Source organism: Bos javanicus, chromosome 26 (genome assembly GCF_032452875.1).
Source record: "Bos javanicus breed banteng chromosome 26, ARS-OSU_banteng_1.0, whole genome shotgun sequence".
In the NCBI taxonomy this organism is placed as follows: Eukaryota; Metazoa; Chordata; class Mammalia; order Artiodactyla; family Bovidae; genus Bos; species Bos javanicus.
The window spans coordinates 8,603,042-8,628,703 of record NC_083893.1 but is presented as its reverse complement, the minus strand read 5'-3'; the positions used below and the strand labels follow the sequence as shown (position 1 = coordinate 8,628,703).

Below are 25,662 nucleotides of genomic sequence, written 5' to 3'. Positions count from 1 at the left end.
TTAGCCTGGGCTACGGTTCTGTCAAGGCTCTGCTGGGGAAGAATCTGCTTCAGAGTCCAGTCATGTGGTTCTTTGCCTGATTCAGTTCCTCACAGGCTGTCCCTTGCCATATGGCCCTTTCTATAGCACAGATCACAACATGGCAGTTGGCATCACCAGAATGAGCAAATGAGATAAACTAGCAAGATGCCAGTGAGTGGAAATTGTAATCTTTTATAACCTTATCTCAAAAGTGCTATTCTATATTCTCTTCATTAGAAGTGAGCCACTTGGTCCAACTTGCGCTCAAGGAGAAGAGATTATCTAATGGTGTAAATACCAGGAGGTGAGACCAGTGGAACCATCCCTACCATAACTATACTTTGAATGGAGGCCAATATCTCAAGAAATTGAGGTCAATTGGCAGTTCCTTTTTGTTTGGTGAAGGGGAAGGAGCCAAGATTTATATGCATCTACCTTGTGTCAAGCCCAGTGTTGAATGATCTTATGTGCCTTACTTATTTCACTCCCACATCTTTCCTGTGATATATTTGTGGCAGATGTATTGAGGCTTTCCCTCAATATTCATTCTTCCATTCTTTCCTGTTGTTGTTCCCTCGCTAAATCATGTCTAACTCTTTGCAACCCCATGGACTGCAAAATTTCTGATGGTTGCCCAGGTGAAGACTACATTTCCCACTCATTTTCTGCAGCTAGGGATGGCCACGGGCCTAAGTTCCAGTTGATGGGTTGGAAGCTGTAGTGTTGTGTGGCAGCTTCCAATAAACCCATTTTGGGACAGCTAGTAGGTATCCTTTCCTCTTATTTGTCCTTCCTCTACCCTCCTATTTGGAATGTCTAAAGTACTCTTGCCTGGAAAATCCCATGGACGGAGGAGCCTGGTGGGCTGCAGTCCATGGGGTCACCAAGAGTCAGACATGACTGAGTGACTTCACTTTCAGTTTTCTCTTTCATGCACTGGAGAAGGAAATGGCAACCCACTCCAGTGTTCTTGCCTGGAGAATCCCAGGGACGGGGAGCCTGGTGGGCTGCTGTCCATGGGGTCGCACAGAGTCGGACATGACTGAAGCGACTTAGCAGCAGCAATGCCATAATTTTAGGTCATGAGATTGACACCTTGCAGGTAAAACAACTAGAAGAGAGACCTTCTGTTTATGAGATTGCTGCTGCTAAGTCACTTCAGTCGTGTCCGACTCTGTGCGACCTCATAGATGGCAGCCCACCAGGCTCCCCGTCCCTGGGATTCTCCAGGCAAGAACACTGGAGTGGGTGGCCATTTCCTTCTCCAATGCACGAAAGTGAAAAGTGAAAGTGAAGTCGCTCAGTCGAGTCTGACTCTTTGCGACCCCATGGACTGCAGCCAACCAGGCTCCTCCGTCCATGGGATCTTCCAGGCAAGAGTACTGGAGTGGGGTGCCATTGCCTTCTCCGGTTTATGGCATTGGGAAGCACAATATCAGCATTGTATTGCCTTTTGGGACTTTAGAGGAGGGACAGTAAATTGCTATCTTATTTAAACTGCTATTTTTGAGTACTGTCAAAATGTCTGGTTTTGGTTTAGCACAGGGTTGGCAAACTTTTTGTAAAGGGCCAGATAGTAAAGTCTTTAGTCTGTGTGGGCCATCTATGGTCTTTGTCACAAATTCTCCCTTTCTTTTTTCAAAACAAATGTTTAAAATGTAAAAATAGTTCAGTCCTTTAAACAACAGGAACCATCCACAGCTCAAGGCCCAACAAAACACAGGCAGCTGGATTTGGCCTCCAGGGACGGTGTGCTGACCTCTCTGCTCTTGTCTTTTAAGGGAACAGTAGGAACCCCAGGCTCCACTTACCTTCTGGAGCCATGTTTTCTCATTAGTTTTTGTTTCTGAGTATTCTTGTTTTCTTTATTGATTGGAAAATAATGCATTCAATCATTAAAGTTACATTTACTCCCAGAAGTTGCACCAGAAGAAACTTTTATAAAAGATGTGAATGCAAAGAAGTCACCAAAGGGACATTGCAGCTATGGATCATTAATATTTAGGTATTTACTCAAAGGGGGAAATTTTTAATTTTCAGGAAAGGAAAACGAATCAGCAACACATGTTGAATGAATGAATTCAACATGTGAATGAATTCAACACAAAATGAATGAATTCAACATGAATGAATGAATGAATTCAACACAAAATGAATCAGCAACACCAAACTTTATAATGGTACTTGAAAATTTAATTAAAATCATTTTACCATCCTGGAATTACATAATCATTACAATATCACATTATTGATTATCTTATGAGATTCATGCTTCTGTAGTGCACATTATATCTTCCAAACCAATGATTACTTTCCCGATGAATGAATGTTGTAATTTTACTCAGTATATTTAGATCACAGATTTTTATAAAACATTGTACACAAAGTACAAAAATAAGTGCCTTATGCACACTCTTTAATACTGTTTTCGTTTCTTTGGTACCTCAGCTAACTAACTTCACATAAATAATGTCAATAATAACAAGAAGGAAAAGAAGCAAGAAATTGCTTAACATCTAGAAACTAGAGATGCATTTTGCAGACATCATGCTTTTTATCAAGAGAAGAGATAATATCTGGCTATATTGTAGTCAGAAAAGTAGGAAAAAAAAAAGAACTCATGAAGAAATAGGGATAAAATGCCAATAATTACATCACATCTTTAAACCACTGATAATAACAAATTGATTTAAACAGACTGATCTTCAGCCTAGGAGCTCAAATATCATTTATGAATTATTACAGAAAATGCAAAGTTTCAAAATTTACGTTTGGAAAAAGTATGTATACTTCATTGTAAATCATCTACTGGAAAGAAATAAAGGTATAGACAAGGCTTGTTAAACATTGTTAAATTTTATAAACACAGGTATATTTAGAAAATAGAAATAGTTAATAACCAAAATGTTCTCAAGTAAATAAAAAGCATGGATCCCTGCTCATTAAGATCATAAGTCAAAATGTGAATTTGTCAACTCCATGTTTTAAAGCTCCTCTGGAACTCTAACTACATTTTTTTCTTCTTTGAAAATTTTTGGATAGTCTGTTATGTTTCTCCTGGGGAAAATATTTGAAAACTCATTTTTACTTAAGTAGAAATAACAACAGATCGAGTTAAATTTGTCTTTAAAAAGGCCTACTGTACCAACCTAGTGTTTGGCCGGAAACAAAGTTTAGAGCAGAGTTGATTTATTTTGGGGATTCTGACTAAATGACAAAACCTACCAGCTGATGCACTTAAATATGTGCAATTATATTCATTTTTTAAAACTGCATAATGGATCATTAGGCTGTGTACTCCACTGAGGGAAAAAACTTTTTAAAAAATTTGTATTCACAGTTTCTGGCATAAGAGTAAGTGCATAGTAAAAACAGACTCATCATACATTCTATAAATATTTTTGTGGGCTAATAGCAATTGAGACTAATAACACTCAATATTAGTAAAGAGAATAAAGGAAGTGTGAACGACTTTCCTTTTTAATAGGAATTTCTATCTATTAATACTATTTTCCATTACAAATAATAAGATCTTTATATGGGATTATATGAGGATTGGGGGTGAAGAGTAGTTGATGAATAACCATAATGGTGAATTAAATGCAAGGGAGTTAGTGTTTGAGCAAATCTGTAAGACACAGAAGGAGGGGAAAAGGCAACATTCCTCTTAATGTGAAGCTTCATATAGGAAATCCTTTCTGTTTTGAGGTGCAGGTAACTTGGTTCAAGAAAGAAAGAAACCAGCAAGTGCTCTAAGACCTTGCTAATGCCCTCTGGATTTTGACAGACCAAGCACATGCCTCTAAGGGCTATTTTTCATCTTTTCTGCTGCACTCTTTGGCCAAGTGGCTGTGAGTTCAGTGAATGAAAGGCAGGACTCAGGACCCAGCACCCAGGGGCAGTGGGAAGCAAGCAAGGGCCAGAATGGGGTCATAGAGACTCAGCTAGACAGACAGTGGATCGAGGGTAACCCTGGAGGAGAAGATGATGCGTTCTTATGTTCACCATGCTCCTACCGCAGTCAGAAAGAAGTGGTCAGGTCTTTTAGTTTAAGCTGTATGTGCTCTAGAGACAAGAAAGCCACATTGACAACATCAAGAAAACAAAAAGAGCCATAAAGATGGAGTCACTGTATAATTTGTTGTCTAAACTGAGACACATTTGAGAGTAAGGGGGACAATTGTTTATTTTAATTGTTGATAGTTAATATTTATAATGGGACAACAGATGTAAGCCTACACTGTCCTGGCAAACCAGGAGGTACAGTCACTCCAGAGAGATGCTATTAAACAATGAGTGGCATGGATGCTCTTTGGTCTCTAAGAAATTCCTGCTGGCAGCTTACTTTCTTTAAAGAGCTGTTTCTTGCTATTTCTCCTCCCCTTAGGCAAAGTAACATATGTGAAGAGAGAGTGGGGGCATCTTCTTTTCTTGATTTCTCCCTCAAAATAGGAGAGATGTCCATACGAGAGAGGTAGATGCAGAAGTGTTCTATATTTTATTCCAGGCATTTTTGAATGAATGAAGCCTTCTGGTTTCATATTGTTTTTTACTTCAAGATTGGTTATGAACTTCTCTTCACTACTAGCTAAAGTATAAGGTATTGTTTTATCTTTCCTAGAAAACTGAGGACAACGGGGGATGTGTAAAGCCTGCTATCTCCCATAAATGAGTCTCTGTGTCCAAGGTATACATTGCTGTCCCTATATACCTGTTCATTCTATATTCTGCATAACATTGCAAGAAAGAGCTGGCTTTTAAAATGTTGGCATTTGAGGGGCAATAGAATATTCTATACCCATTTTTTTATTGAGTAAAAAAAAATTTTAATGTTTTACCCCATAAGTAAAGAGATAGGTATGGGGGGAGTCAGGAAAAAAATCTTATTTTCCTAGTAGTTTCACTCATTATAGCAGGATATGTTTGGCTTTGTTCTAATGTTGGCAAATACAAATATATAGCCTGGTGAATACTTGACATGTGTTATGACTATGTCCTCATTTAACTGAGAGTATTTTTAAGATATTGCTAGAATGAAGTGAAATATCACCATCAGATTTGACAAATTAACAAAACCAGTAGACAACTGTTGCTTGTCAGGTAGGAATGTCTATTGCCTTGTTTCTCTTTCAATAAGTATATTAAAATTCTTAAGTTGTGCTATTAATATTTTCTCTTAAAAGTGTTTATCACAAAGTTCACTTATGGTATCATATTTGAAACTTAGTTTATCTTTAATAGATGTCTTTACAATATATAAAAACGTATCTACAAAATATAAAAAGTATGGATTCTCTAGTTTAAACTGTAGCTATGTTTTCACCTCCTGGAAACTTCTATATGAGTTCAAGGGTGACGGGGATACGTGACTATGGACTTACATTGTTCCCTTTTAGTTGTAAGTTACTTTTGGGAAATCTGGGATAGGGCTGGAGTTGCACAATAATAACAAACTTTATCAAACTTTGTAGCTTTGAATACAAGACGATTTACTGAAAAATCCTAGCTTTCTTTATTGACCCTTATTCTGCCAAGGCACCCTGGAAAATCTCCCTATCCCCATGAATTCAAATTGTGACCCAGTTGCCCGAGAAAGAACTATAAAATAGTCATTTAAAAATACAGTGAAAAAGAACACAAGTTAAAAATTAACATCAAGGTAATATTTCTGAAAAGCTAATCTATATGATTGGAAGAATATTTTTATTTTTTGAAAAAACTTTTAAGTAAGACAAAGTGATTTCCTGCATATCTGTTATCAATACATAACTATAATTTAATTTCCATCCACCATTAAAAAGTTAAATATCTGTGGTTTGGAAATATGTTCTCATTTGTTAGATATTTTTTGAAGTTGATGTTTTCTTACCATGAGGTAGCTTCCTAGCAGCATTTTGGGTGCTGTCACCCAAATACAGTGTGGTTTGGCATGATACTAGGTTTGGGCAGGGTTGGCTGGGTGTGGATAGTCATCTAGGAAAATTATATTTTGTGGCAGTTAAGGGCAGTTCTAGCTATATTAATGGGGTGGGAGAGAAATTCAACAATTTAAGAAGATGGGCATTTTTACAGAGAAGAATTTACATCTAATTTCACTGCTATTTCATTTCCTCCTAAGAACTATAAGACTGATTTTAATTCTCACTAAGCTATTAATACCCAAATTTAGAAACCCAATTCTAACGTACTAGATGTTTCTAGATAATTGGCTTGGGTATTTTGTTATTATCACTTGGTAGGTTGATTTTAAATTTTTCTGTGAAGACTTTTTTTTCTACTAAGCAATAAATTAAGAAATAGGAAAATATCAATACACAAAGAATGATAGGTATTAGATAAGTGCTAATTTCTGAAGTCCAAAAACAAGAACATGCAAAAAGAAACTTTGGTTCTACATTTGCTTTTTTAAAAAAAAATCTCAAGTTTTAAAGTTTCAAATTCATCATAGTGGGACTTATTCTACATTATTTAATTTGGGCAAAGGAAATGAAAACATATGGTATGGTGAACACACTGAAACTTTCATGATTTATGTTCTAAATGGGATTCCCTAAATTTTACTAGCATAAAGTTTTAGCAAAAAAATAAAACTATATCTACTCACTTGAATAAAACTATTACTCAGGAAGTAAGTGTCATGAATGCTTGTTTTCCCTTGAGCAAGAATGAGCTGATATTCCAGTGGAAATTTTCTTTATACTTTGGTATTATTGTATATTTATGTTTCTGCTCTTAACCTTTAAAAAAGCGATTATGATTTAATTTGGAATAATAATTTTTTTTCTCATAAAGAGATTCTTGTATTAACTAACTGTTCTTTTTTATTCCATTTTAAACTACTCTGGATGGGACCTTCTATTGTACATATACTAGCCATGCAGAGTGACTTTTTCCATTTATTTTCAAAGATTTTAAAGAGCATTAAAACTTTTGTCCTTGGAATTTGAAATGCTTCTTTGGACTGAGTAGAAACTTGCCTGCCTTCACTGTAATTACTCTCCACGACTATGAAAGCAGATCCATGGGGGAGTATAAATTTAAACCTAAGAATTGCTTAAGGAAATATTTTTCACTTTCTTCTATTTAGAATTGCTTTGGCCCAAGAGTTAGTTTGAAGCTAGTATGAATTATAGTCACATCTATACTTCTCATGAGATGAATATATGTAAAAATAAGATCTGGCTATTTGTTTTCATTTATTAGACATTTTTTTCCTTGCATCTTTCTACTTAATGAAAGTGAAATTAAAAAAAAAATTTTTTTTAAACAGAGTGGAAATACAAAGAATACAACAGTTCCCAAATTTAGCTGCATACTTGAATCACCTAAGGATCTTAAAAAAAAAAAAAAACAACAACCTACTGATGTCAGGCTCCGACCCCAAGACATTCTGATGTAATTGGTATGAGGTGTGACCTTGGCTTTGGTGGGTTGAAAAGCTCTCCAGGTGTTTCTAATGTGCAGTCAAGTCTGGGAAACACTGTCCTTGGAAATAGGAAAAGTAAAACATAACATTGAAAGCACGAGGCCTTTCAGTGTTTCAGCTGTAGCCTGGAAGCCTTCGATACCTGATCGGAGTTAACAGAACTGGAAGGTTACAGGGACTCGTAACTGTTGTTGGAATTTACCTGATTTTGACTGGAATCTGGACTGATGATTTGGATCATAGAATTCCATTCAAGAGTTAATAAACTTTTCTATGCTTTGGTGTTTATGTTTGCCCTTTAGTCTTGCAGAATTTTACAAAGGCCAAGGGATTTTTGAAATGGAAATTGAGTACTGAATGTCTTTCACCACCAATGAGACTGCAGTGGTTCATAATAGGTATTCTGTGTTTGGACTTTGCTTATTTCTGTTTTGAACAAAAAGCCATCCTTTACAAGTACAAAAAGAAAGCAGCGCCTTCTACTCCCATCTCCATCCCGGTTTCTTTAGCACTCTCACATCAGATGTTCTAGAGAAGAGGCCCCAAACTCTGGAGATTTTGATAAATAGCACCTTTGCTGAAAATCTGAAGACTCAGCTTCTAATAGTCAGGGATGGACATGAGGTTCTCCTGTGATAATTTTCAAGACCAAAGGACTCAGATATGGTAAAGCAGTCTGATACTTACTGAAAGTAAAAGGAAGAAAAGGCAGTGGATTTCTCAGCAGATTTAGTACAAGTGGGTTAGAGAGTCCATGGCTGAACGTAAGATGATATAACTGTCTCTGAATGCTGGATGGTGGGCTAGGTGCTGCAAAAACATCAAAGAAATATGAGTAAATCTTCACTCCTCTCTTAGTTTGAAGTGACTTTTCAGCCAATTTGAATAGGGAAAAGTATCATAAATGGTATTCTGTAGATTTGATTTAATTTTTACAATATTGGAGATGAGCAAAATGAGACTGAGAGGAAAATAAATCAATATGAACAAGTAAGGATGTTTAAAATGAGAAAAAGTCATTTCATGTTGGTATGACAATTATCTTCTGGGGATCCTTGGGATTGGTAGGAGTTCTAGGGAAAAAGAGGTGTGGGCTAATGAGTTAACAAACAATGGGCCTGGATTTGTTTTAACAATAGCTGTAACAGATCACATCAGTTACCAAGTCCCCAGGGGATGAGAAGATCCTGACCCATAACCAAATGACTGGATGGAATTTTCAGACTGACATGATGCTGATTCCCTTAAACCTTGGACAATCTCTCACAAGCTCCAGGCTGTGAACATGCCCCATGCAGTGGGCAATGGGAAATGGACTTGGAAACGCATCTCCTACCTTCCCTCTGTCTTTTGTGACTGTGTATTAAAGCTGTAAGCCAGGGGCTAACACTCTGGAACTACTTGGCTCCCTTGGTTGGTACTGGTTGCCCAAGTCTGTTTAGCTCCTGAATTCTTGCTGGCTAAAAGGTCTCTCTCTACTTTGTCAAGGTTTGTAAACATGCCCCCCAAACCCTCAGGAACCCTGAAAGAAAAACTTTTGGGGACAATAACTCTTTAGCTATCTGTTAGATAAATGGCTCCTTAACATTGCATTTAGTTAGGAATAAAGTTCTCTTAGCATAATTTTACAATTAGTATAAGCTGTACAGTCTCAGGACAGGCATCACTTGGGACAAGTATTGTGATGAGTGGGGGACTGAGTTAGAGGTTTATTTCTTCTGGACTGAGTTTGTGTGTTTTATTCTTAAGACAAGATGTCTTCAGAAGGTTCCATATCCATCCCCTCGGGCAGTCACTGCAAAAGTGGGGTAGACCTCATACGCTGCATATGCTGCCAAGTCTTGTCCCAGGGTCACCGCTTGCTTGAGCTGGGCTGCAGACACAGATGCAGTTGGGCTGGGGACAGCGTAGCCTGGAGGAGGAGGCAGAGAAAACTTCATGAAGGGGGTTTAGATTTGCTTCCTTTTGGCTTGTTGTATTCTTTTTGAAAGATGACAATTTAGCATGGTTGCTTAAAGCCCAAAATTAATATGTACATTTTAAAAGGTGCCCTCTGAAGACATAATATCTGGACTCATTCATTAGGGAACAGTGTTTCTCAGAGTAGGGTCAACCACCTATGTCAGAATCATTTCACTTTTAGAAAACTAGAAACATTGTGGATAGATCCCAAGAAACAGATACTTCACAGGATGCTGAGATGAGAAAAGCTTGAGGTTCAGAACTTTTTCAGAGGGTCTCAAAACTTATAAAGGAGGGTTGGCAAGGCATGAGGGGTGGGCTCTGTGGGTCTGGTTCTGCTGCACCCCCACCTCACCTAAACAGAATATTAAAAGCCATTGCTGTACTCAGGATTGTAAGGACTGCGTAGACCAGTAGGATAAATATTTAACATTTTAGCACATTTCTATGTAGCAGCATAAAAGCAAATACCTAGTGTGGCCATATTTTGACCTAACTGGACAGGGCCAAAAATACCTAACCCCGCCATCAGTCTGTCTTTGGTATATGTGGAGGCCTTGATGCTCATCCTGTCAGAGAACCAAGGGAGTTGAGTAATAAGGACATAATCATGTACTTTCCTATTACTGCTTTTCTAGCTGATCAGTATTCCCTTTTGAAGAAAAGAGCATAATAGCTGTTATCTATAAGCAATATTTCCCTGTTAATGTTTTAGATCAAAACCTGGTTCTTTCTGAGACGATTCCCCAAATTGTGAAAGATAACAAGAAAAAGGGAAAAGTGTGCTTAAGCAACAAATAGGAACCTGATTTTTTTTTACTTTTTAAAAAGCCCATTGGTTTCTGTGTTGTGGAAGTCTGCCCAACCCCAGACACATTGATTTCTTTCTGGTGGCTTCTCAGGAAGTGGTGGCAGGAAGCTGGCTGGACTCGTTTTTAAAAAATTGAATCCTCTGCCTGGCTCGTGGCCTTGGGGCAGTAATGCTGACTAATGCACGAGTGGAGTTTGGTACATTTTCCACGGATATGAGAAATGTGTTAAGAATTACTTTCATAACTTTGGAAACAGTATTTCTAAAGTAAGTAAGTAAGTAAAATGTGTGTGTGTGTGTGTGTGTGTGCGCGCGCGCATGGGGCATAGATTTTATCTTTAGGGATTTTGAGTTTTCTTTTTCAATTTGGCTAATTTCTAAAGTGCAAGAGTATTTGTGTTCCAAACAGAGTCTTCCCTTGGAGCCTGTTATTCTTTGCTTGACTTCATAGTGAGTTATAAAATATCATCTCAAGTTCTTCGGCATTCCCAAGATGATTCTCCTGCTCTAAATAATTTTTTATTTCTTGTAGGGGCAAATAAAAGTGAGGATAAGAGAAAACGTTTTTGAGTAAAAAGCAAATCCTTTCCAGTGTGAAAGCAAACTTTAAAATTCTTCTGGCAGTGACTCATTTATTTTTACAGTACATGAATTAGATGTCTTTGGGGTACAGCTCTCTGTAAGGCAGGGCTTTAACTTGCTGCAGGTACTGAGAAGCCTGACACGAGTCCCCAGAAGATGGATGAGCCAACACCCTGTTGTGTGGAAAGCGAGCACAAAGCTTATGGCCCCAGCACAGCCCAAGAGAGACCTGGCCCTTGGCAGTGGTTGCCGTTGGCTTGGTAATCTTGAAGACATGCATCACACATCTTCTCCACATTCTACAGAACAAAGCTGGAATTGAGATCATACTTGTGTGTGAAGTGTGATTAGTTTTAGCTTTACTTGCCAGAATGGAAGACATATTGGCAAGTTTTGAGAAATAAAAGGAAATGAGAGCAGGCTCAGGTGTTATGGATGTGAGGCATATAGCAGTTCTCGTACCCACATGGGATCAGTATATAAATTAATCAATTGATAGGAATGTCCTATTTCTAGGTCTAGTCTGATTTGGGCTTATGGGAAGTATGCCAACAGCGACAAGTCAGAATGATATCTTTCTTTGAAAGATACAAACTTTTATTATTAAGAGTGGAGTTGCTCAGACTAACTGCTGAAGGAAAATTTCCAAAAGACATTTCTTGTCTGGTCCTCTTTAATCTCTAGAGGATTCATTTTAATTATTAGCATTTGTTGTGGGTACATAATAAATGGGGGAAAGTCTTTTAAATGTGATCCTGAAGGCATGTTGAGCTACAGATAGGCTTAAGGTGATCAGCATATGCCCCAGACCTAAATTATACAACAGATAAAATAGCCTGATTATCCCCTTATTGAAAGGGTCTCTCTCTTTTCTCTCCCTCTCTCTCACATACAGAATTTACTTCAAATAATAAAAAAAAATCTGCTCTACACATTTCTTTCAGAAAGCAAAGTAATAAAAGTAGGACTGAGTAGAACTGAAGATTAGAACTGGGGAGGGAGTCCAAGGATTGCTTCAAAGCTGATGGACCTTGGCCAAGGGCTAATCTTTCCAGTACTTGGTTTCTTCATCTGTACAATGGGCATGATGGTAGAGTCTGTCTCTTGTGGTGTTGTGAGCATTGCTGAGATAGGTGAGTGCCTGGCACATAGTTAGAGTTCAAATAAATATCAGCTATTCATAGGCAGTTCTAAACTCTCTTACTAAAAGTAAAAACCAAAACAAACCAGAGGCAGAGTGACTGCTTCATTCTCAATCACACAGATGCTGATAGCTGAGCTAAGACTAGGTGCCCCCACCCCCGCCGCCCAGCTCTATTCTCTCGCCTATACATTAATGGCTCACTAATCAGATTTAGAGTACATCACTGACAACTCTGTGAGTCCGTGGTACCCAAGAGGCTCTCCCAAACACTCTCTGTAGGGTGTCATTTCTGGCGCTATTTTTTTCCAAACCTGGAAACGCAGTAGCAGAAGCGGCGGCAGCAGCTGCGGTCTGGGCGTCGGCTCCATCAGTGGGGATGCCCAGGGCCTGCAGGGTGTACTCGGCCGCGTATGTCTTTGCTTCATCCACATAGGCACTTAGCTTCGGAGGTGTGAAAGGATGGCTGGAAAGCAGAGTCAGTCAGGGTGCACATTTTATTAATAAATGTGTGCTGCTGAGACAGATGAAAAGCTAAGGCGCTGTATGCTTTTTAAGATAATCGGATAATGGAAATTTGTGTGGGTACTTATCTTTCTTTTTGCTTTTAAACGTTTTAAGTATCTCTGCATGTCGGACTATTTGTGAGCTTATTTAGAACATGGGGAGGATGATACTCCTGGAACATACTCGCAACTCATTATAAACCTTTTCTAACATATATGTGAAACATGATGGTTCCTAAAACGTGTAGAAATGCAGGCTCAAGGTAAAATTCTGAAGGTAATAACCACTAACAGGTTATGTCTTTCGTCCAAGGTTTAAATGGCAGAGGATGGTGTTATAGGTATAAAATGGTAATTTCATATAGTTCAACCCAAATACTACACAGATAAAAACATGGAAAACAAAACAAAACAAAAAAACATGGGCTATAGTTTTCATTTCTATTCCACTTAGTATCCTCAGTTTTCCATTGGTTGATGAGACTACCCAGTCTTCACTATCCCTGAAATTTAGGGGCTTTGAGATGCTAGTCTCATAGCTGGCACACATATCCCAAATATACATCTCAACATATGCTTTGAATAAAATGAGTCGGTAGTAAGCTTGAATATTTATCTTCTTTAGATAGGGATACATATACACTACATTTACAAGAGACTCTTATTCTAAAATCTAAATGATGAGAAGTTACCCACATGGCAGGATTCTGGCTGGCCAGGGCAGGAATGGTTATTTTGTATAAGAAGAGTTGTCTTTGATCTTGTCCAATGGCAGAGTGAAGTTGATACACAGGTTGTCCCCAGTTATTTTTCTGACAAATTTCTTCCAATATCTACAAGAGTGGGGGAAAAAAGTGACTTTTCTTTCAAATGTCACATTTGCATTATTTCTCCAGCTTTCAGGTTTTTAAATTGAATCTTCAGAGTTTAAGCAAATATAAGAAGATATAAAATGCCACGTGGTTTAATGACTCATAAAATTTAAGATGAACTCAATTTGAACTCCATTTAAAATGTTATATCTATTAATTCATAAAAATTATTTTCACACCATTTATTCTAATATGCTTTTAGTTTAGTCCATTAGCTCTAACTTTTTACCAATACTTTACTTTTACGATTTGATATATTCTTTTTTTTTTTAAATTGATATTCCAGCACTGTGTAGCTGGATTTACTCATTATTACTGTGAATCCTTCTTTTTATAATGGGTTAGGAGAAGGCAATGGCACCCCACTCCAGTACTCTTGCCTAGAAAATCCCATGGACAGAGGAGCCTGGTAGGCTGCAGTCCATGGGGTCGCTAGAGTCGGACACGACTGAGTGACTTCACTTTCACTTTTCACTTTCATGTGTTGGAGAAGGAAATGGCAACCCACTCCAGTGTTCCTGCCTGGAGAATCCCAGGGACGGGGAAGCCTGGTGGGCTGCCGTCTATGGGGTCGCACAGAGTCAGACATGAATGAAGCGACTTAGCAGCAGCAGCAGCAGAGAAAATAACCTAAGGATTTATTCCTATTTCATGGCATTTGTCATAGGGTTTTAACTTTACATTTTCACAAAAATAGAGTTAAAAAGTTTGATGGGTATTTCTTGATGGACATGCATAGATGGGTGTTGATAGTTGCCATGTTTTTGTTTGGCAAAACACCACTTCTGGCTATTTTTACAATGATCTGATTTTTAGAAGCTGCCTTCTGTCGTTACTCCAAACCAAATCTTTCCTAACGGCACATATTTTCTTCATCCTGAAACCATTTTTTTGTTGGCCCACAAGCCCTGATGCTCCCACTGGGCAGCAGATTCAGTAAACTGTGCAACATAAGGCATAAATCTGAAAAAATAACTCCCAGGGTAGAACTGTTCCCTAGACTGAGTCCATGGATCTTATCTCATTCGCTCAAACACTCGTCCAGCAGCAATGGCACATTTTCTTGTTTATTAAACTTTTAGGTTGTTTCTGTTTCCTCTACTAACTTTTGCTTTTTAGTACTCTTAGCTTTGTAGCATCTTTTTTCATCTACAAAGTGTTCTCTAAGGTTCCAGGGCAATAGCCAGTTACTTGAGCTAGTAGATATTTCGCCTGCTTGTTTATGCCCATTGTGCAGACACGTGTAAAGGATTTTAACTCTAACCCCTGACTTGCAGGGCAGCCCTAGTACCTCTGCTCTTCTTGTTGGAAGTTCATAACCCCTCCAAGAATTTGTCAAGGCTCCATCTAGGCTGGTTGGTGGTGGCATGAGCCTTAATTTCTAAGCCATAGTTGCAGAAATTCAGAGAGATTAATTTTTAAAGCTTTCATTAGTTCATAGAGATGGTTACTGATGGTACTATAAAGCATGACCAATTTCTCACCTGGGTTAATATAAAAGCGGAGATCATTACACACTCTATAGTAGCTCTTAGAACTATTACATAGAATTTATGACAATGATGGGGCTTCATATGAGACATGGGTTCAGTTTCTGGGTCAGGAAGATCCCCTGAAGGAGGGCATGGCAACACATTCTAGTATTCGTGCCTGAGAATCCCATGAACAGAGGAGCTAAGAGGGCTACCATCCATGGTGTCACAAAAAGTCGGACATGGCTGAAGTGACTTAGCATGCAGCATGCACATGGCAATGATTCTTTTTTTTCCGTAAAATGTTTCTGGATACCCCAGTACTTTAATTAGATTGCTTATTTTAGGTTTTAACCCAAGATATATTGGATGACTAGCTCTTGTGTTTTCTCAACAAAGCTCCATCATTGTACTTAACTAGATTTTATTGGAGTTATTTATGTGTCAGGATCCTCTCACTGGATTGCCATATGATTTTTGATGGCAAGAATTATGTTATATTTGCTTTTCCATCTTTAGCTCCTAGCATAATATTTGGTGCATAATGCTGGCCCCTCAAATGGTTTTAAACAGACACATTAATATTGTTTACTACTCTAATGGGCATCCTTAAAAAAAAAAAATTACCTGGGGAGGGTTGCAGAAACTATAGATGAGCTCCTTTATATGTATAAGAAAGCTATTAATCCTACCAAAAATAATCAACCAAAAAAAAAAAAAAGAAACCATTCAAGATGAGCTTTTAGAAAATCAAGTTTTCTACTTGATTGTAATCATAAGGCTACTTCCATAAATTTGGGGCTTATACCTTTGGGGTGGGAGTCAGAAAGTTTCCTTTAGGATGTGCAAACTGTCAACTCGATATTGATTATTCAGCCAAAGTATCTTGCAGAGCCCAACACATAATGCACATCCAGAGGGAACAGTCTGAGAGTTAACACAGATACCGTTTTGTTTTATTTTTAACCCTGCGAGTCAGTTTCCATACTGGAACAACTTTTATAGCTTTAAATTTTCCAATAATAAAAATCATACCCTCATGCAGGACTATGGAAACTTAAAACTGTGAAATGAAAGCAAAAAAATTTACCATAAAGCCACTGCCCAAATATAATCACTGTAGAAGACTTGATTTGATATGACTGATGGCATATCATAGTTAATATGAGTAATGATACACCATAGATTGCACGGTGTTTTCACTTTAACAGTGTTTCCAAGAAAAGATGTTCTAATGAATCTATTCATTCCCTGTTGTGAGTGCTCTTCATTTGCTAACCAACCTTGCTTTAATTTGTTTTCTTTTAAAGTACTGGTCGATAATTCTTAGTAGTACTTAGGATTTTTGCATTTCAGTGGATGATTATTTAAGATGTCAAATTTTATAATTAAGAAAAACCAGAAAGAGTCTGAAGTAGACCAGTGGTATTCAGTGCCCACTGTAGTCTCACAATATGTTATGTTGATTGGTCACTTTATCCATGTAATAAAACAGAAGAAAACAAGACAACAGCCCCAGGTAGGAATCAAGTCAAACCCATTGATGAATGGTGAATGATCGTCTTTGACCCAAGTTATTCAAACTATCCAAGCTGCCTCTGGAATAACACTACATACCTGGGGAGCAAGTTTAATTCCTTGAGGCTTTAAAGTGACAGGATTCATCGGGGTGAGCTCCATCCCAGGTAAAAGGTCATAGAGTTTGTCTTCTCTCTTGTCTCCTTTGACCTGGTATCCCCGGCCCAGGCCTGTGTAAGCCAAATAGCCACGGCCGCCCAGGCCTCTCACTCCCGCAGCCCCTACAGGTACATTCATGTAAATTTCTAGGAATGTAAGAAGGCATTAAACTGAATCAAACCACCAGAAAATCACCCTGAATCTTACTGTAATGGAAAAGTTAGCCCAAGTCACATTGATTATTGCCCTGAAGATGGATAGAAAACTCCAGGATTCTAATGTAATGAAACTCAACATAATACAGCATTTACCATAGGCATCTTTTTTTTTTTTTTAAACTATATAAAAGAAAGCAATACTATCAAAGCTATGGATAAGTACACATGCCACTTTAAAACTTGGGTATAGAGAATATTTTTGCAATTTCTGTCTTCAGTTAATTTTGTGTTGACATTTTTTTGTAGACTAATAAATGTTGGGAGGTATATATTTTCACATTTCACAGTGTAATATGACCACATGTATTAAAATAAGTCTTGCCTTTGTGTCTTTGACCAGTAAATTAGAAATGAATTCTAGTTTCCCTAATGTTACATTCCTGATGACTTGTTGGAAAACCAATGTTTAGAAAATGTGTTTTAAAATACACCATTTTCTTATATTCTATTAATGTGAGGCTTAAATTTCCGTTGAGTTTCATTAATAGATTACTTTTGATTTTTTGTTTTGCCACATTGCTACTTTGATTTCCTATTAGTGTTGTAAAGAGATAAAAAGTTGATTACCCTTCATCCATGAATATCATTCATTGATTTCTTTCTTGTTATAAGACAGGTATTTTTCCCCTTGGAGTACAGTTTGTTTTTTTCCTACATTACAACTGGTTGACAACTTATACTTAATGTAGGGATTGTTTGATGATGTGATTTTAGATGATAAATGTACAATGGTTTAATGACATAATTTGTCATCAAACATATAAAAAGTTTGTCCTGAATGGATTTCCTTCAGGAAAAGGTTCCTAAAGGTTTCTTTTATATTACAACTTTGGGTGAAGTGATTGTATTATGAGTATGGAACTTTCAAGGCAGTTGAAGACTAGAACTCCTAGGATGGCCAATTCAGTTCTCCTGAAAAATAGTAAAACACAGTAAGATAATTGTTTCCACAGTAATCTGGATATGCCCCTTTGATTCTAGTCAAACCCAAGAATAGATTTAAGTACACAGTTTGTTGTTGAATTGCCCAGACTGTTGTCATGTTTGGAAGACAGAATTGAGATTCTGTTGGCATTGATTCCTAGCAGAACCATTCTGAAGGATCCCATTAGGCAAAATCAAGACAGTTTCTTGAAAAAATGCTTTCCTTATCTTTGATATTTTTGTGAAATAACTGAGCTCAGAGAACTGCTTGAACATTTGGAATTCTCATAGGATTCAGTAGGAAAGATTTGTTTGGCAATGAGTTTGAGAGTTGTTTATTTATTTATTTTTTCTATCTGGACTTTTACTATTTAGTTCCCCATATCCTGGAGAAACAAGTTGATTTCCCTAGTAATGTGGCTTTTTGGAAGGCATTGTACATATTTCTCAGGGGAGGTCAGAGGACAGCATCTCATGTATCTGTTAGAATATATTTATGATAATTTGGGATTTATATGTGGACACGATGGCACTGAGTCACCATCCAATCCTATGTCTTGAGATGTGAGGTGGTTGGTTTCCACTGAACAATACTGCTCCCATGTGAAAGTTTTGTAATGAGTCACATATGTTTGTAATATGGTAGTACAATGACAAGGAAGAAACCAATAATTGTAGATTTGAATTTTAGTGTGTGCGTATTTTATGGGCCTATGCAGTGATCAAATGCATACCTTAAATTCATTTACACTGTATTCTGACCAAGTTTTTCAATAACCAGTTGTAATGTGAAAAAAGATTCCTAGGAAAGGAAAAATATTAATGTAATATTTGATTTTCAATAAGCAATTTTCCAGTTCTTTTCTCCCAGTAGACTCATCCAATTAGACATAACTTAGACACAAGTCTATTGCAATACACATAATTTGAAATTGCAGAGCTTCATCTAAGACAAGAGCTGATTAATGTTACCTCTAACAGAAGGGGCCCGGATAATGGCCCTGTTGCCAAGATGTCCTTTGGTGGTTGGGAAATGAAGGCTGGGAATCGCTGTGTAGGCCTGGGGGGCATAGAAGACAGGCGCTCCAAGGTAGGTGGTGGTGGGATCATAAACATGGCCCAAAGAGTAGGTATACTCTCCCTGCAACATGGCGCCCCTTCCACCCGTTCCTCGGGTGTACCTAACGTAACTGTCCTTGTCCACTGGTTTGGCTAGGGTCACTTCAATGGGGGACCCGTCCAGCACCTGTTGTAGACAGTAAGGAAAAAGCATGTGAGAAGATATGAAGACAACCAGGTGTGGCTGAGTCCTAGTAACACATCTTCTAAGGGTTAGTCTATTTGCTGCTATGTGTACTCTTTCACTTATCTGTTTGAATGGAAAATGTTGCCTGTCATGTCAGTAAACAAAGGATGTTGCAGCCATCACGTTATAGCTGCCCCCAGTGGTGACCTCGAAGGAACTCAGGATGGGAAAGAACAGGACACTGGCTCTAGATCGCTGAGGTGCATATCAAAGGAATGATTTCAATGAGCCCAGACTCTTGCATCTTTCCATACACTGAAAAGTGCTAAATTCCTTAACTTGAGATATCAGGTTTTCTTTACCAGGTATCTTTTGTTGTTCTAACTACCTGGTCTTTGTTGCAAAACTTCTATATATATGGCTCCTCTCTTACCTCTTCAGAGTAGTCCTTTGTAACTATTGAGAGGCTGTCTCCCAGGCTGCAAGTCCTCAGAATATCCTCAAAATGAAACAGTTCTCAACTTGTAGGTTGTGTTATTTTTCCAGTCAACATATGCATCATCTTTTCATAGGTTCTTGTTTTGTGTGCCAGTTGAGTTTTCCCTGAATGGTTTGTTGGTAAATTGCATATAATCTGTCAACAGGCCAATAATTGGCCACTGCCTATTGACATATTAGTTACAAATCTATTAACTGAATACAGTCACTGAGACAGAATTATGTAATATTTTTATGGGATGTATTTTAAAATACATACGTATATAATTACATAATTCTAAGAAATTTTAGGTTAATTATGGGTGGAATATAATCTCCAGTACCTAGCACAGTGCAATGAAGATGAAAGGAGATCAATAAAATATCTTATCAACTGTTCACACTTTGTTATGGGGAGCCTAGTCAGGCCTTTCCAGTTGCCAGCCAGCTAAGTGTCTTACTCTTTGGAGCTACATAATAGCTGAGTTTGTACTGGAAAAGAAGAGAGGCTTAAAAGTAGGACCCTACTTAAGGAAGTGAAATCACTGAGTACTGCATTTGTCCTCTATAGAGATTTACTTAAGAAGCAAACTTTTGATCTGCTAAACAAACAGGAATAGCAGGTCAGTACTAAAGTTTCTCAAGTCAGGTGCTACTTAAAACTTGTCTTCAAAAATTTTTGAAGTGGTTCTTTTCTGATACAATTTTTTTTTACATTTTGCAAACAGATCTGGATGTTGAAAATAATGGCCATGTGTAGATCTACAAGTGTGATCTGCTTTTTTATGTGTTGTTTGCATACATAAGAGACAAAGATGGCTCTCAACAATTACTTGATACATTGATATATTTACTATCAAAGAGACAAGGTGTTTTGAGGAGGCATTTGTAGCTTCTTTCAAATAAGAATATTATTTTTTTTTAATAAAGAAAAGAATTATTAAGTGTTCTTGCAAATATTCCCTTTCACAGCAGCTGATGGTTTCATGGGTGATTCAGTGGTTCCTGGATCACTGATGTCTGCTGGACAAAGTTCATGCTTTATGATCACCCTGATCATTTGGGATCAGCCTCTTGTTCCTAGTTACATGTAGGAGATACCCCTCGTCCAAGGTGTGGAGCAATGGCTGCACTTTGCTGGAGCAGCCGTGAAGAGATACCCCACACCCAAGGTAAGAGAAACCCAAGTAAGATGGTGGTTGTTGCAAGAGGGCATCAGAGGGCAGACACACTGAAACCATACTCACAGAAAACTAGTCAATCTAATCACACTAGGACCACAGCCTTGTCTAACTCAATGAAACTAAGTCATGCCCGTGGAGCAACCCAAGATGGGCGGGTCATGGTGGAGAGATCTGACAGAATGTGGCCCACTGGAGAAGGGAATGGCAAACCACTTCAGTGTTCTTGCCTTGAGAACCCCATGAACAGTATGAAAAGGCAAAATGATAGGATACTGAAAGAGAAACTCCCCAGGTCAGTAGGTGCCCAATATGCTACTGGAGATCAGTGGAGAAATAACTCCAGAAAGAATGAAGGGGTAGAGCCAAAGCAAAGAGAATAACCAGCTGTGGATGTGACTGGTGATAGAAGCAAGGTCCGATGCTGTAAAGAGCAATACTGCATAGGAACCTGGAATGTCAGGTCCGTGAATCAAGGCAAATTGGAAGTGGTCAAACAAGAGATGGCAAGAGTGAATGTAGACATTCTAGGAATCAGCGAAATGAAATGGACTGGAATGGGTGAATTTAACTCAGATGACTAATGCGGGCAGGAATCCCTCAGAAGAAATGGAGTAGCCATCATGGTCAACAAAAGAGTCTGAAATGCAGTACTTGGATGCAATCTCAAAAATGACAGAATGATCTCTGTTCGTTTCCAAGGCAAACCATTCAATATCACAGTAATCCAAGTCTATGCCCCAACCAGTAATGCTGAAGAAGATGAAGTTGAACGGTTCTATGAAGACCTACAAGACCTTTTAGAACTAACACCCCAAAAAGATGTCCTTTTCATTATAGGGGACTGGAATGCAAAAGTAGGAAGTCAAGAAACACCTGGAGTAACAGGCAAATTTGGCCTTGGAATATGGAATGAAGCAGGGCAAAGACTAATAGAGTTTTGCCAAGAAAATGCACTGGTCATAACAAACACCTTCTTCCAAGAACACAAGAGAAGACTCTACACATGGACATCACCAGATGGTCAACACCAAAATCAGATTGATTATATTCTTTGCAGCCAAAGATGGAGCAGCTCTATACAGTCAGCAAAAACAAGACGAGGAGCTGACTGTGGCTCAGACCATGAACTCCTTATTGCTAAATTCAGACTTAAATTGAAGAAAGTAGGGAAAACCACCAGACCATTCAGATATGACCTAAACCAAATCCCTTATGATTATACAGTGGAAGTGAGAAATAGATTTAAGGGCCTAGATCTGATAGATAGAGTGCCTGATGAACTATGGAATGAGGTTCATGACATTGTACAGGAGACAGGGATCAAGACCATCGCCATGGAAAAGAAATGCAAAAAAGCAAAATGGCTATCTGAGGAGGCCTTACAAATAGCTGTGAAAAGAAGAGAAGTGAAAAGCAAAGGAGAAAAGGAAAGATATAAGCATCTGAATGCAGAGTTCCAAAGTATAGCAAATAATAGTTCCAAAGAAGAGATAAGAAAGCCTTCTTCAGTGATCAATGCAAAGAAATAGAGGAAAACAACAGAATGGGAAAGACTAGATATCTCTTTAAGAAAACTAGGGATACCAAAGGAACATTTCATGCAAAGATGGGCTCGATAAAGGACAGAAATAGTATGGACCTAACAGCAGCAGAAGATATTAAGAAGAGATGGCAAGAATATGCAGAAGAACTATACAAAAAAGATCTTCACGACCCAGATAATCACAATGGTGTGATCACTGAGCTAGAGCCAGACATCCTGGAATGTGAAGTCAAGTGGGCCTTAGAAAGCATCACTACGAACAAAGCTAGTGGAGGTGATGGAATTCCAGTTGAGCTATTCCAAATCCTGAAAGATGATGCTGTGAAAGTGCTGCACTCAATATGCCAGCAAATTTGGAAAACTCAGCAGTGGCCACAGGACTGGAAAAGGTTAGTTTTCATTCCAATCCCAAAGAAAGGCAATGCCAAAGAATGCTCAAACTACCGCACAATTGCACTCATCTCACACGCTAATAAAGTAATGCTCAAAATTCTCCAAGCCAGCCTTCAGCAATATGTGAACTGTGAACTTCCTGATGTTCAAGCTGGTTTTAGAAAAGGCAGAGGAACCAGAGATCAAATTGCCAACATCCGCTGGATCATGGAAAAAGCAAGAGAGTTCCAGAAAAACATCTATTTCATCTATTTCTGCTTTATTGACTATGCCAAAGCCTTTGACTGTGTGGATCACAATAAACTGTGAAAAATTCTGAAAGAGATGGGAATACCAGAACACCTGATCTGCCTCCTGAGAAATTTGTATGCAGGTCAGGAAGCAACAGTTAGAACTGGACATGGAACAACAGACTGGTTCCAAATAGGAAAAGGAGTACGTCAAGGCTGCATATTGTCACCCTGTTTATTTAACTTGTATGCAGAGCACATCATGAGAAATGCTGGATTGGAAGAAACACAAGCTGGAATCAAGATTGCCGGGAGAAATATCAATAACCTCAGATATGCAGATGACACCGCTCTTATGGCAGAAAGTGAAGAGGAACTAAAAAGACTGTGAAAGTGAAAGTGGAGAGTGAAAAAGTTGGATTAAAGTTCAACATTCAGAAAACGAAGAACATGGCATCCCGTCCCATCACTTCATGGAAATAGATGGGGAAACAGTGGAAACAGTGTCAGACTTTATTTTTCTGGGCTCCAAAATCACTGCAGATGGTGACTGCAGCCATGAAATTAAAAGACGCTTACTCCTTGGAAGGAAAGTTATGACCAACCTAGATAGCATATTCAAAAGCAGAGACATTACTTTGCCAACAAAGGTTCGTCTAGTCAAGGCTATGGTTTTTCCTGTGGTCATGTATGGATGTGAGAGTTGGACTGTGAAGAAGGCTGAGCACCGAGGAATTGATGCTTTTGAACTGTGGTGTTGGAGAAGACTCTTGAGAGTCCCTTGGACTGCAAGGAGATCCAACCAGTCCATTGTGAAGGAGATCAGCCCTGGGATTTCTTTGGAAGGAATGATGCTAAAGCTGAAACTCCAGTACTTTGGCCACCTCATGTGAAGAGTTGACTCATTGGAAAAGACTCTGATGCTTGGAGGGATTGGGGGCAAGAGGAGAAGGGGACGACAGAGGATGAGATGGGTGGATGGCATCACTGATTCGATGGACATGAGTTTCAGTGAACTTCGGGAGTTGGTGATGCACAGGGAGGCCTGGCGTGCTATGATTCAGGGGGTTGTAAGAGTCGGACACGACTAAGTGACTGATCTGATCAGACCCTACTTTTTAGTAGCAGGAATCAGTATCAAATATCTTAGGTCAAACACACACACACAGAGAATTCAGCTCATATTCTACCATATTATATTGATGTTGATGTAATTAGAAGAAACAGACTTGGAGTATTAAAGAAATACCTTGAATGTAATTCTTTGTCTTTGTTCCTGTCTTAAGAAAGATAAGATACCTAAATAGGTCTGTACTTACAGGCACTTCTATATCAAGAGATGTTTTTAGTGACATGATTCTTTACTGAAAAGTCAGATTTCTTACTGTAGTAGACTTTGTCCTGCATGCCTCTGCTCCTTTACAGTGTTCTAAACCAAGTATTGTATTTTACTTATTTTATTTAGGTGTTTCAAGGTCTAGAACAATACCATATTAACCTGTATAGCCCCAAGCCCAGCGAGATTTCTTCCTCATTGTAGACATTCACAGGTATTTGTAGAATAAATGAATCATCACGTGCAAAGCTCAGTTCATCACCTTTCTGTCCAAATAGGTTTCCCTGCCTGACTTCCCTAACATCATTATCCTGGTTCTCTGTATTGAAAACCTAAAATGACTCATCCTTCTTTCCCACCGCTCTATCCAATCAGTTCCTGGATCCTTTGAATTCACCCTGCATAGTTCTGTGTAGAGCTTTCTCCTACATTCCATTCTCACCCTCATTCAAGCCCTTATTTCTTCCCATTTGAGTGACTTTAATAGTTATTTAACTAGTTCCAATTACATCTCTCTCCCTATTCTATGAAACTTCAATTCTTAATAGGTTGATTTCCCTAAATTGTTAATGGGATCATTACTTCACTGAACAAAAAACTTCAAAGCCTCACCTTGTCTAATGGATTAAATATAAATATCCATATGGATACTTAAAAACTTTCATAGTTCTAGGCAAACTTACTTTTGCTTTTCCCATATCACATTACAGTTAAGTATTATTATAATATTTAATATATATATTTAATAATAACATTGAATGTGAATTTAACTATATAATACATGTATACATTGTTATAAAAATATCCAGCCATAGGTTTCCCTGATAGCTCAGTCGGTAAAGAATCTGCCTGCAGTGCAGGAGACCCAGGTTCGATCCTGGATCAAGAAGATCCCCTAGAGAAGGAAATGTCAACCCACTCCAGTATTCTTGCCTGGAAAGCCCTATGGACAGAGAAGCCTGGCAGGCTACAGTCCATGGGGTAGCAAGAGTCAGACACAATTTAGTGACTAAACCACCATAAATATGCCAGCTGCAAAAATTGGAAACAGTTTGAATACTTTTCCACTATGATGATTCCAATGCAATTATTTAGCATTTAATTTACCATGGTCCCTTCTTTGCAAGCATCATGTATCCTCAGAAATGTTTTCAAAGTGAGAAACTAATCTATCACATTTTTTCAAAGAAATATTATTATGACACTAAATGTAATTATCAATGAAGAAGAAATAATATTTTGCTTCCTAGACATATATTTAAATATGCATTAATATTTTGCTTTCAAGTTTTCTTTTTGTGTTTTGGAGTCAGTAGTTTCCCCTACTGGAGAAGGCAATGGCAAGAGAATCCCATGGACGGAGGAGCCTGGTGGGCTGCAGTCCATGGGGTTGCAAAGAGTCGGACACGACTGAGCGACTTCACTTTCACTTTTCACTTTCATGCATTGGAGAAGGAAATGACAACCCACTCCAGTGTTCCTGCCTGGAGAATCCCAGGGACAGGGGATCCTGGTGGGCTGCCGTCTATGGGGTCGCACAGAGTCGGACACGACTGAAGCGACTTAGCAGCAGCAGCAGCAGTCTCCCCTACTATGCAGCCCCCACACCACCCTCCCCCCACAGCAGGATTCACACAGTTC

The 25,662-nt window shown here is 38.4% G+C and overlaps 1 protein-coding gene across 4 annotated transcripts in view; it reads right to left on the bottom strand.

Annotated features, from left to right (window-relative positions):
- Positions 1-2,188: 2,188 nt before the first annotated feature.
- The window catches only part of A1CF (APOBEC1 complementation factor), a 102,937-nt gene continuing 79,463 nt past the window's right edge, over positions 2,189-25,662 (bottom strand). For 2 of the 4 annotated variants that reach the window (XM_061402668.1, XM_061402671.1), the window contains 5 exons: positions 18,585-18,858; positions 16,411-16,616; positions 13,146-13,282; positions 12,258-12,409; positions 2,189-9,359 (listed from right to left, as the gene is read on the bottom strand). In XM_061402668.1, the coding sequence (XP_061258652.1) occupies positions 9,208-9,359; positions 12,258-12,409; positions 13,146-13,282; positions 16,411-16,616; positions 18,585-18,858 (921 nt within the window). In that variant the 3' untranslated portion in view covers positions 2,189-9,207. Of the gene's footprint in view, positions 9,360-9,925; positions 9,979-12,257; positions 12,410-13,145; positions 13,283-16,410; positions 16,617-18,584; positions 18,859-25,662 lie in introns of all 4 variants that reach the window. The other 2 variants (XM_061402670.1, XM_061402669.1) reach the window with 2 other exon arrangements.